Source organism: Electrophorus electricus, chromosome 18, assembly GCF_013358815.1.
Source record: "Electrophorus electricus isolate fEleEle1 chromosome 18, fEleEle1.pri, whole genome shotgun sequence".
In the NCBI taxonomy this organism is placed as follows: Eukaryota; Metazoa; Chordata; class Actinopteri; order Gymnotiformes; family Gymnotidae; genus Electrophorus; species Electrophorus electricus.
In genome coordinates, this window is record NC_049552.1 from 8,731,271 (window position 1) to 8,744,607 (window position 13,337).

The window sequence follows — 13,337 nt, forward strand, 5'->3', positions numbered from 1 at the left end:
AGCTTTATGTGGAATATGTGAGGGCGCAACTAAAAGTGAACTGCTATCTCATAAATATTTAAACGTTCAAGAAGTTCTTTTGTGAAATGGCGAGGACATAAATCGGGACTGAATGTTTTGTTCTTTAAAGTTATTACAGGCAATGTTCATTTATCCCTGTCAAGGTCGACTACATCCCCACTCAGATCCACAAAATGGGGTGTGCAGTTGAAATGTTAGTGGAGGAGCATACATGCATAAGCAGAGCATGACAGTCAAGCACAATGTTAATGTAGGGATCTCGGGGGTGGAATAAAACCATATTCACTGTCAAAAATGTCAGAATAGGAAGGCCTGCATATAAGAAACAAGGCTATACTATCCTGATTTAGTATGTTGGGGGGGTCAGTCAGCACTTTTAATATTAACTCTGTTTCCAGTGGGAGCAGCTAGTGTAGGTTAATGAATTCAGTGGACTTGACAGTGTAGTCAAGAAGTTCCATTAGAGAACAATTTCCATTTTGACAGATTTAAAGCGGCAGATTAAACGAGACTGAGGGAGCAAGACTTGTATGGGTGGGAAATGGTTATGTTCATTGCAATCCTACATGACTCCTTGAATGCAGTATGAAACTACTTTTTGGCAGAAAAATTACTTTACAACCATAAAACCACTGGCAACAGACTGACTTCAAGCAGACAAACATGACAGCTCCGGAGCTGTAAATGCTCTGGAAAATCATATCCATCCATGACTGATGAAGCTCCTGGGGACAATGGGATGATATCTGCATACTGTTTCCTGAGCTCCACACAGGCTCTTATTAACAGTTTAGAATGGTGCGAGTGGCAATGCCCGGCAGCTGAGCATTCCATCATGTGCGGCTACGTGCCGTGATGAATGCACCCTCTGCTGCTGATGTGTTTTCCAGCACCGCGGGGAGAGAGGTGGTGATGGAGCTCGGCATTAAATACAGCAGCATGCCAGGGACGAGGGTGTGGAAACATGGAGCAGACAGTGTTAAAGAGCTCTGGGGACACCTCAAAGCGATATCTGAGCCTTCCTACAGTGGAGCTCAAAACACGTGGTGCAACGTAATTACTGCTGCAGAGATCAGAAAAGAAAAAAAATAGATGCGATGCAGTTTCTTCCTGGTGCTATGCTTTGAAAACATGCTGTTTCTACCTAAAACTGTATGTTCCATCCTTTTGGGGGTGTGCCTAAGAGTGACTCAGAAAAATGTCCAAAAAATGTGCTTTTTAAAAAGTAAAAACAAAAATGTAAACCGACAGTGACATCCACCAGTTCCCAGTTTCTGGTCTGTATAATTAGGTGCATCTGGAAAATAGGTCAACCATATACTTATCATCATTCTTAAATAATGCTAGCCCAACTCAGTCTCACACAAATCCAAACACTACGTGAGCAGGAAAACCATCTAGACTCACACTCACTCGGTCATTCCAAACATGAGAACAACACATCGCAGCTCCTTCACTCGGACAAGATGAGAAGCGCTGTGCAAGACCATAATGAATGGTCTGAGACTGACAAAAGGGCTTTTATGCTAAACAAGGTCAGAATGACAGAGGAGAGAAGGAAACACAAGTGTGGAGTAGATGGCACTGGAACATGATGTCACTGCTGGAAAGACCTGGCAGGCGGTGTGGGATATTAATACTGATTACAAGACAAAATCAAGAGACCATAGTGCTCATTAAACTCCACCTCAAGGACAAATATCCAAGCTGAAACCTTTGCTGCTTTGCGTATTCCTATAAAAGTAAAATTTACATCTACTCTAGCAAGGATGGTTGTTATTGATAATTCATCTTTCCTGGCTCACATTGCTCAGGTTACTATTTATAAAGATTTGTAGCAGGTTAAACAAATTTACCCAGAGTCATTATAACATTTTTTTTTTTTAAATCAACATATATTCAACCCAGTGATCAGGGTTTCCATAGTAAAATCTAGTAAATGTTAACAAAGATTTGCAGATCATACGCAGTAACAGCAATTCAGAACCATTATCTTTATCACAAAGCCTTAGCCTTCATAACAGCCTCATGTTACGAGGCACCGTGTAAACTGTACATATTTAGTGAAGGTAATGGAACTCTTGGAGCCTGGGGACGCATGGGGTACGCCTGCAATAATGTAAGCACTCCGGAGCCCTGCACCCTTGGGCTTGCAATGCAGGACTGGCTGGGTGCAACAACATCAGTAATGCACGGCTACACCGGCAGGGATTCCGGAGCATGAGGACGCAACTGAACGTGGCCTCTGGCCTCGCTATCGCTGGGCTCGTGAATAAAAGGGGTGGATGGAATTCTACATCTTTGCCAAAGCCCACAGCCTCACTGCACAGAAGGCCATGGTCAGTTCTGAAAAGGGCCTTGAAAGATGAGAAAGGCTTCCAGTTGCCACCCATATCCAGTACTTTACCTCGGGTTGGATTGCTTTGAATACAGGAGCATCCATCAAAGTGATCTGGCCCTTTCAAAAAAAGGAAATAGAGGTCAAAGTTTTACAATCAAATGAAATGAAAACCATATGCTGCTTATAAAGGTGTGGTGAAGAGTTTTGAGTGTTTTTGGATAAATAATCCACAATCGCTGTGCAACCTAAATTTACTATTTGGTTCTAATATGAATTTGGGGTTCAAGCCCCTGTTAAACTCTTCTAATTACAACTTTTATGGAACAAATTCAAACACAACTGCAATAATACCAATAAATATAGAGTACATAGCAGATTATTTGCATGTGTGTGTGTGTGTGTGTGTGTGTGTGTGTGTGTGTGTGTGTGTGTGTGTGTGTGTGTGTGTGCGCGCGCAAGTGGGTATGCCATGCGTGTCTGTTATCTGATGATCAAACTCTCTGCCACACATTCAGCCACTCACGGCAAATTCCTCAGGAGTCACTCTGAGCACGTCAAACACCACCGCATCATAGCTCTTGGCTGAGTCCAAGCTCCGCCCATCCAGAGACTCAGAACTGCTGCTGTCCTGCAGGTGCACAGAGGCAAAATGCACAGGAAATCCAACATGGAGAGTGTGCACTGAAGACAAGAAGTGCAGATGGTGCTTGTACACTGTTAATTACACCTCACAAAGCTATGTCATCAACAGGGCACTAAGTATATGGGTAAGAAAGCCCAGCAGGTTAAATATATGGACTCAGCTGGTTGTTCAAAGGAAAATATTAATGTTATGATCAGTCTACAGGCTCTTTCCAAACCTTTTCCAGGAGCTGAACACCTGGTTTTCATGTGCTTCATGTGGTTTTAAAGCAGGCTGCAAAATAAGAATCTGCAGTGGAGGCTTGTATAAACCCTCTGACCGGTTAAGCTGGTATGGTGAACACTTCATCAATTTAACTACTGCTGTCCAACAGTATGTAATCTGATAATGTAACAGACAGGAAAGGCAGATATCTACGCCTGCAAGATGCATCCATTTTTTCATTGATTACTGCGTTGTGCACTTAGTGGTGTTCTTCCAATAATACAATGAAATCCATTATTTGGGATTTCATATCCAAGGGTAAAAATAGACTCTAGAATAGAGGCATGAGGGTAAGATATATAGTCACCATGACATAGGATAGTCTCATGAAGACACATCATCTCAGTAACTATGAAGAGTAGCTGAAGCTCTCCACATTATCAACACTCTGAACTAGTAGCTGACTATTATCCTTTTTGCACATGCTTTTCATTAGTACATATTTAATTTTTTCAGCCCTCTCAGTTTTCATACATTTGTCTCAGTTATTCGGTGTTCAGAGAACCCACTGTGAGTGGCGAGTGCAAATGACATGACCTTCGAGCACGGTGATCTCACCTGCATAGGTAGAAGCATTTGATGGGCAGGCATGACTAGTCCTTACAGTGCACAAAGCTGAGATTAAAATACATCGCAACACTTCATTATATGCAAGATTCAGGAACAAACAAAATATATGTGCTTGCGTGTGCATTTGTGTGCAATAAGAAGCGATTCATAAGCATAACCACAGCAGTTATAGCCTTAGAAATGCACAGGTGCTTAACCGATGAGACGTGAAACGTAGTGTGAAAGGTGCAATGACAATGCTTCTCTGGCTGTCAAGACCCATAAGCTTATGCCCACGAGAGTTGCCAGTTTAGTCATACTAACGCAGTGCTATCCAGAAGCAAAATAAAATAACCTGGAATATGCTTTATATCAAACTCTCAATAAATGGTGCTCTACAGGGAGCTTCCAGTTAAGACATTTACATTTTTGGCATTTAGCATACGCTCTTATCCACAGCAACGCACAAAAGTGCTTTATCATATGCTCATAGAATGTATCCTAGCCAGTATAGTAGCTTAGAGTCAAAGAGAACAATGAACAATGAATTCTGCTAAAATACAAGAGTCAATGCTGATGCCTAGAAGAAATGCAAAATAAAAATGTGTTCTATAGCAATTAACAATAAGGGCAATACCAAAGAATAACAAACAATAAATGCTAGAGTGTAGGTCGCAGACCCTTTGAGGTTATTGACCATTAGATGGCCAGTAATCCAGGTTCTGTAAGTTTTCTCTTTAAAGTTGATGGGTGGTCTAAGGAGAAGCAACAAATTAAAGATATGAGCTTACCTGGGCACTGCATGGCAAAAAAAGATTTTTAAATGACATTGTAAAACGTTTAACTTTGGTTAAAATGTTCTGTTCTAAATGTACTCTTTAATGTCTAAAGACAGTAAAAGCACTAGTCGAAACTGCATGCCAATGAGGCATGTATCATGCAGTATTACCTGGGTAGTGGCGGAGGTGATGCTGATATTGGCAGAGAGCCCATTCCTCCTGTACATGCTCTCAGTCAGATGAGGAGACACAGCTCACAGCAGACCACAGCTGCTCACTGTCCCACGCGACCTCTCAGCCATCCCTGTAAGCACAACAAATATTACATTTGCCATTTTTTCACACAAATTTAATTTAATCACTCTAATAACTGACTGTAACCTTTTTTGTATACACGTCAATTACTAAATTCATATGTGTTAAAATTGGCTTAATACTTCTAAATGTGCACATTAGTTCAAGATTAAGAGTTCTTGAAGTCAGCCTATAGTCAACACAGTGAAAAAAAAGGGAAAAAAAATAACGCGCAAATATGTGCAATGCTTAAGATGTCCAGCAGAGGGAGGGCTTCTCCATCAGAGCAGGCTCTTCCCTTTCTCCTCACGCCTCTTCCATCCTACTGCGCTTGCCATACATTTAGCAAGTCGGCCATCACTCATTCCAATATACCACGTCTCGTTTCCATCATCACCACCAAGCCGTGCTGATCGGCCGCTTTCCCCAGTCACTGTCTCGTAGCCCTTTTCCCTGCGACAGAGCTATGGAACATAAACGGCTTGCGACCCCGAAAACGGGTCGAAATGTCGCTGTGGCAGAGTGCGGTCCAGCGCAGAGACACGGATGGAAATTTCTACAATGTTTGTTGTAAATGGCCCCCGTTACTCGTTGCACTCCTCATTACCAGACGCCGTCGAGGATGAAGAAGGGGGAAAAAGATGAACGGAGCGTGTCTTGTTCATGAGCCGGAAAAGCCGCCTCAACATTGCAAAAAGGGTTATTTTGCTGCTGGATAGAGTGAAACACGGAGAGTCTGCACTACAGACCCAGAAACCTAGCGAGTAACGTGTGTGTGTGTGTGTGCGCGCCATGAATAGAAGGTGTTTTTCATTCAGTAATGTGTTCCATTTATTAAAAGGTACATCTCCTTCAGAGACAGCAACTCGGCCACCTAACTATTGCATAATGCATATTTTAACTTTAACAGACTAGTATTAAGACATCACTATTAAAAGTAACTATAAATGAATATATAATAACGTATAATCCTGTAATTAACACTATATTATCACGGACGACGATATTACTGTATAAATCACCATGGGCCAACCTTCCATGTACTAATTAAGTCTTACGGACAATGGAGATTCTTTGTCCAAAAAGAAAATAACATAAGTATAACAAATTTCATCCAATAAAAGTACTATTGTAAAAGCAGAGTAGCTGTTACAGTGGGGAAGACCTCATTTGCATTAGGAAAAGCAGATGAAAATGGTGCACTGCTAATCCAGCATTTACTAGCTGGCTTTTTGCATTCTCCTGGACCCAGAGGTGGGATCAGGTGCTGCCCTGTGCAGGTAGTGGAAGGCTACATGTGGCTTCTCTGCTTTTTCAGTGTCTTAACATTCACCTGACACTTTTATCCAAAGCAACTTACAATTATGACTGAGTAGAAGATGAGCAATTGAGGGTTAAGGGTTTTGCTCAGGTGCCCAACAGTGGCAACTTGAACCAGCAACCTTTTGATTACAGGTCAAGTGCCTTAATCACTAAGCTACAACTGCCCTGTAATATATAGTATTTATAATAAATATTTCTATTGGTTAGTCATTTATATGACACTTTTATCCAAAGTGATTTACAATTATGACTGAATGTAACTGAGGGTTAAGGACCTTGCTCCAGGGCCCAAAAGCAGGAACTTTATCCTGGGGCTTGAACCAGCAAGCTTCTAATTACTAGTCAAATACCTTAACCATTCAGCTACTACTGCCTTCACTGGTCACTACGTTTGACCTTAATGGTGCCCAGTTCATTGCTGCGACAGGCTTTTGGCAATTCCACTGCACAATGCCTCTTCAGGCATTACAGGTGGATCTACTGCATAATATGACAGACTGTTCCAGTCATCATGTGCTAGTGACAAAATTGACTCTTTAAGGTTTAACCTCTCTGCCCTTTTAGATAGGTGGTCCAGTTATAAAATATTAACACATTTAAAAATAGCTAATAATAAATTGTTAATACATTTAAATTACATAAAACACACACAGACACACACTCACTCTTATATAATGAAATTGTGCAATCACCTGCAATACTACAACAAAATGAGCAGACTTTGGTCCACAGGTCAGAGTGCTGCAGTGGTTTTATCTTAATCTGAGGCAGTGACTCCTTATGGACTGGTTCTGCACCAGACACGCTTTGCTCTGTTACACTTACCCATTTTTGATCTTCACATGGCTGATCTTCACATGGCTTGGGTCCACACAGTGATACCGCTCAGGCCATCAGGCCAGTCTTTTCACTTCAAGAGGCCCCTTAAGCAACACTGTGAGATTTGCAGACAGAAAAGTGTGAGGTGGCCATGTTTACATTTACTTGATTTAAACAGGAAATTGACTTCTAGAGTCCTTTAAAGTCTGTAACCAGTGCCAAAATGGTTACTGCACTTTACTAAGGCAACAGACCATATTAAATGGAACCCTGCCTGAGGTGCAGACATGGTCTTATTGTCTAGACTGGCAGCTGCTGATTTAATTTAGAATGTATTCTATTGCTCGTTTTCAAGCCGATACACATAAAACTTTCCTGCTAGAAAAAAAAAAAAATATATAGGCAAGTATTATCAAAGATTACAGCTGAACAGATGAGTTTGTGCTCAAATGTTTATTGTATGCACCATGGTGACCAGTGGTAAGAAATAACAATCACACCCTCAATGTTACTACACTGCAAGATTTTAACAACATAGACTAAAGTTCTAAACCAACAATCATAAAAGGGCCTTTGCAAGTTAAATGTAATATCTTCATTAAGAGTATATTTTGTTCAGGCCATTTTATAAAATTATAATATTGTCTGCATCTTACTTATGGACATATTAGGTCTGAATGTGAGTACAGGTGAGAAAACATGAGTTTATGGTGCAGGAATACATGATTTTATGTACCTTGTTTTGCTTACTATAAAATGTGGGTGCTAATGACATGCTAGGGAAAGAAATGTACTTATTGCACTCGTCTCTACATTTCATGTCTCAGAAAAAGTAAACATTTGAAATGTGCTTTGTTTGGAAATCAATCTAGTCTACATAATTAGAACAGTAATCATTTATATTATGAATGAATGAATGAATGAATGAATGAATGAAGTTACACTTATAGCGCTTTTCTCAGAACCCAAGGACACTTTACAATCAACATCATTATGCATCATTGATACTGACATTTACTGGCTTATTAATTGATTCATATAATTCACTGTTTTTATTTGCTGTTTTTTATATTGTTCTATCTCATGTATGTGAATTTTATTGTTCTGTCTATGTTGCTGAATACTGTGGTTTCTGTTTTTATGTTGTATATTTAGTATACCTGGCTGCAAAAAAATCCTCTTATAATAAAAGGAAACAACTGAACTAAACATACATTTGATGGTAATAGTAACACAGTGTGCAGCTTTTACTGTAGTGACAAATATTAGACAATTAACGTGCAGGCCAAAATACTGTGCTTATTATCATTCAAATTACCAACACACCATCCCCCACACAGAATCGTGCCACTGTAAACTCTCTCTTAAATTCGAGCAGATGTCAGCAAGCAGAGTGGAGCTGGATTTGGAGAAAGAAAGTGTGGAATGTGTTCTAGCAGAAATAGGGGTGCCAGTGGAGATGTGGTGTGTAAGAAAAAAAAAAAAGAGCAGAAGCTGGACGAAACGGGCTTTGCTTGCGTGGAGGACATGACACCGGCAGCTTCTTACTGGTATTCACCCAGCCCTGGCTGAGCCAATACAACGATTGTTGGACTGTGGAGCAGAGCCGAGCTCTGGGCAAGGGAGTCTTGATGAAAAGGCATGAACCAGCCTGGGCATTGTTCATTTCAGGGTCTATAGAGTGGACCCAGATACATAGAGCTGACAGATCACAGCACCATCATCCAGCAGCTTGTCTGCTGTCTGCTAGCCATCTCAAGCCCAGGAGAGATGCAGCGCATTCGCACAGATGACTTTTTGGAAAATGCTGACATCCAGATGTTCAGCAGCTGGACAAGGAGACGGATGTGGGCTGCTCCCTTGTTGTGAAGACAAGCTGCAGTGCACTGAGTGCTGCGCCCTCTGCTGTCCTGACTACAAATGCTGATGTGTTGAATATCATCTCTGAGCTGGACCAGATGGACAGGATGTGCAAGGTGCTAGACCTTAACACCAAGGCATAGCTACAGTGCGACCGACCATCATAAACAAACAAAAAGTCCCACTGGTGCACATATGTGTGCTCCAGTGCTGTCTAAATACTTTCCCTTTCAGCCACTTGGCAATGCAAATATATAAGCAGTATTCAGTAAAGCTGCAGGAGAGACTTCACTGTAGGAGAACGAGCATATATTTTACACACCGAACTTAGAAAGTCCCCATGGCAAACTAAAACAGTAGAATACAATAGTTGTGTATTGCAATGTTTTTCACTCTGTTAAAACATAAACATTCTGAGTGAAATAAGCAATGTGACAAGCCTAGGGGTAAAGGTGCGTGATTCATCAAACACTTTTGTCCTGAACAGAAACCCTGACTCTTCCATAAACGAGTTACTGGGAACTATGTGTTTAGGTTCCATGCAGAATCACAGGTGTGATTCGTACCCCGTTTCATCTCAAAGACTGAACACCAACTGCTGAGATGTCCATGGTTTCTGTAGCAACAAAAAGAGCTGTGAGACATCCATATACTCCCCCCCTTTTTTTACATAATCAGTTGCAAGGCAAAGGCTGCCTGAAGGCTGTAAGCAGACTCATACTCTGGTTTGTCTCTGCTGTAAGCAGACTCATTATACTTTGGTTTGACTCTGCTTTAAGATCTCTAATGCCTGCCATTAGCATGGTAGACCTTTAGAGCATGCATTAAACAACAGTGAAAGCTCTGGTTGCATAACCAGTCTTTAACTATAGACAATTTCACAGACTCTTTGTGTTCTGCACAGCATAAAAGCCAATTTAATTTAGTTTTTTGATTCATAATTGGCCTTTGATTCAGTTTCCTATGTTAATAATAGCACAGGCTTAATGTGACAACTATAACTGTAAGGTGCATATTTTTAGCACAAAATACTTTACAGCTATTTAATAAATATTTTAAAGAAACGAGTACCTAGAATAATTTTAATTTTTAATTTTAATGCATAAACTATGTAAAATGTGTATATATAAATGTAGCATATAGTATATAACCGGTGAGAAAAATCTTAGGGACACACCAAGTATTCGTTACTTATTCAAGCAGTGGAAAATACTACATATGTACCAGTTCCACTAAATCAAAACATAGCAGTACAGTGCAGGATTAAGCACATTAAGCAAAAGAGCTTCTCTTCACCTGCCACCTTAACTTTAACTGATAAAGTGCACTAACCCATGACAGTTTCTTTCTTATATCACTACTATGGACCACAGAAGACCACTGTGGACCATAGAAGATGACAGATGACCACAGTGGACCACAGAAGACCACAGTGGACCATAAAAGACCACCGAGGACCACAGAAGACCATAGTGGATAACAGAAGACCACTGAAGACCACCATGGATCACAGAAAACCATGGTGAATGCTGATGCTGAAAGCATACACAGACTTGTTCTCCCCTCATGGTCAAAACAATGCATATTTCAGGAATTTTGCCAAACTTGAAATAACACGTCATACCAAAGTCTATTAATGACTCAAAATGCTCCATTCATTAGACATACAAAGCAATGAAGGAAGTACACTGGTAAAAAATGCAGGGATCTTATTTTCAGTTTTAATAAACCAGAACTGGCATTATAGTGTGTACTGTCTGTGTGTACTGTTTAGATACACATAATTCCAGAAAAAGTACCACTGTCATCCTTGTGGAAACAGTATTTTCTAAAATATACTGTAAACTGTAATTTGTGTAAGGATTAAAGTTTAACAGTGATGGACAATGAATGTGATTCACTGAGTAATGAGGGTTTGGTATGTATGTTGCTACAGAGCTTAGACAAATGCATTTTCCAACACATGAAATGTTTTAAAATCAGTGGAAAAGTTAAGTTTAAAATTAAATCTAGTGACCAAGCTGAGGAACTGGTTGCAGTTTGTATAATGTATTTCTTGCAACGTATATAATGTAAACAAACATAGAAAGAGAGAAACAGGCTGCATTTTGAGGCTGTGTAAATTACTACATTAATGTCAGTACCAAGAACATAATGGAGGCACTATAATGAAATTCAAACCACCAAATGTTTTAAAAAGTTTATATATGTGAGCAGATTCATTATCTTTCAGGTTAAAAATAATCTAACATCTGTTTGTGTGTAGCATGTACATGTAATGTCTTGTATATATCTGAAAAATAACATGGTTACAATCAATGCAGTGTGATACATTCATTTGAAGGGTGTAGCAAACTTTTACAGACTTCAAGATGGAACTGTGAACTAATATAAACATAACAATTCTTCTGAAAAGTCTGGATATATCTCCAGTATGGTACAACTGGAAATTTAGGTATCAGCATATACACACTTACATGCACAGACACACACACACACTTATAGGTTAGCCAGATTTTTTAATGTTCTAATTAATGACTGCCCTTTGTAATGATAGTATGGACATCTGGGCTTTAAATCAGATGAAAGAAATCTTTTTGATGTTTAAAAAACATGACTGCAGCCTTTTCACATGTAGACATTACATGTTACATGTAAAATAATAATTTTAAAAAACAGGCTTAAGCTGAAGTGCAAAATGTAACATTAGGTTATTATATTTGTATACAAGTGCTAAGCAGAGTTGTGTTAAAAGGACAGCCTGCGTTTTTAATTATTTAGGTTACAATAAGCGACAGATGCCTTTTTAACCAAAGGTCTGGCAAAAGATGCCGAAACTGGAAAAAAGAAGTAAAAGCAAGAACAAGTAAACCGGAAACATAAACGAGAAAACGGGTGAAAAACACACCTGTAAAATCAGGTACTTTTCTAATTCTGCGTGCCAACCTACCTGCCTCTCACGACGTCAGCAACATTCTTTCTGTCTCATACTGTTAGGAATTTAATATACTGCTTATGAAAGAAACATGAAATTGAAATAATTGGCGCAAAATATTACTTGGCCTATTCTGTAATTTACTGCTGTAGCGTAAAAAATCTATATTGATGGCAACCACTAGGATGCGTTCAATGCTGACTACACAGATTTTCAGTAGCCAGCGGTACTATGTACACTATGTACACCTAACACCTGCTTTTCCTCTTTTATAGACCGCACATATGTAAATAACAAAAACAAGTAGGACACCCCACATTCGACAATAATACTATACATACATCACCATCAAAGTAGCAACATGTCCGATTATTTCACGACACACTGGAGTACTAGACACCAGCTCTTAGGCCAACACAAAACCCAGTACCCTTACAGTACCCCTGTCATAACCAAGATCCCTTATATTGAGGAATTGCAGTGCAATGGCGCGGGTGTGATATTTAGCTCGGCAGTGGTGCCTTCCTCATGGGGGGTGGGGGGAGGTAGGCTTGCTCTTACGACGCAAGTCTATTAAAGCCGTTTTTTGACGTGTCTAGCATGATAGTGAAACTAAACAGCGGCACACGAGAATTTCATGAAAACTCACCTGTTAAAGGACAACTCTGCTGAGTCCTGCCTTCAGCCTCCCTTCACAGATTCGGATGCACCAGATTATTTTGCTTGATATGTATATCTGCACCGCGGCTGTTCAAAAATCATTCCAATTTCGATATGGATCCATATCTCAAGATAATTCACTGGCCTGAATCAGGTCTATATTTTAAAACTGTACACTTGCGTATCGTAACCATTCTATATCTTCGTAAGAACATCAATACTATGACGCGTCGAGTATGTCAAGGTAATGTAAGTGTGGTCTCGGATACGATACTACAGGATGGTGGAGAGGCGGGCCATTTGCCAACAGCTGGGCATCGAAACCAGGAAGTGTCAGGTACGTTTTTGATAGAAAGCGATATTGACAAATCATTTGTTGCCGTTGTAAGACTAAACACCGCCTACCTGTAAGACAACCAATCACTAATTAGGTCAGTATTGTCGCGCGCAGGTGCGCATCTCTCGACCATCTTTGTGTTCACGCTGATAGCCTACAGTAAAAAATAGCAATAGCTAGATAACTGGCTAAAACGACTCGGCATTCACGACTGAATCTTACCACCACATTCAATTACAAACAGTGCATCTTACAAACCCTATTAATAGTGTAAGTGTAACTGCTGTGTTTTTGTTCGCTAGGTAATAAGTGTAGCCTATTAAGCCCAGGATGGTATTTTTCTGACAAAAAAAAAAGTCGTTAGAATTAAAATGCAAGCAAGCAAAGACAATTTAACAGTAATCGACTATTCAACGTCTCGTTTATGAATTTAGGCCCGTTCATACAAAACATCGGGGGGGATGCGATCAGAATTCAATTTTAGCTATTAAGTTGTAGGACGTGTCATTAAA

At 40.0% G+C, this 13,337-nt stretch overlaps 1 protein-coding gene across 5 annotated transcripts in view; it reads right to left on the reverse strand.

Moving 5' to 3' along the window:
• Positions 1 to 12,773, reverse strand: part of ralgps1 (Ral GEF with PH domain and SH3 binding motif 1) — an 86,132-nt gene extending 73,359 nt beyond the window's left edge. For 2 of the 5 annotated variants that reach the window (XM_027009820.2, XM_027009817.2), the window contains exons 1-5: positions 12,478 to 12,773; positions 7,040 to 7,148; positions 4,768 to 4,901; positions 2,886 to 2,990; positions 2,429 to 2,479 (exon numbers count right to left, since the gene is read on the reverse strand). In XM_027009820.2, coding sequence (XP_026865621.2) covers positions 2,429 to 2,479; positions 2,886 to 2,990; positions 4,768 to 4,824 — 213 coding nt within the window. In that variant the 5' untranslated portion in view covers positions 4,825 to 4,901; positions 7,040 to 7,148; positions 12,478 to 12,773. Of the gene's footprint in view, positions 1 to 2,428; positions 2,480 to 2,885; positions 2,991 to 4,609; positions 4,617 to 4,767; positions 4,902 to 5,034; positions 5,244 to 5,266; positions 5,626 to 7,039; positions 7,149 to 12,477 lie in introns of those variants that run through there. The other 3 variants (XM_027009821.2, XM_027009818.2, XM_027009819.2) reach the window with 3 other exon arrangements.
• Positions 12,774 to 13,337: the final 564 nt, after the last annotated feature.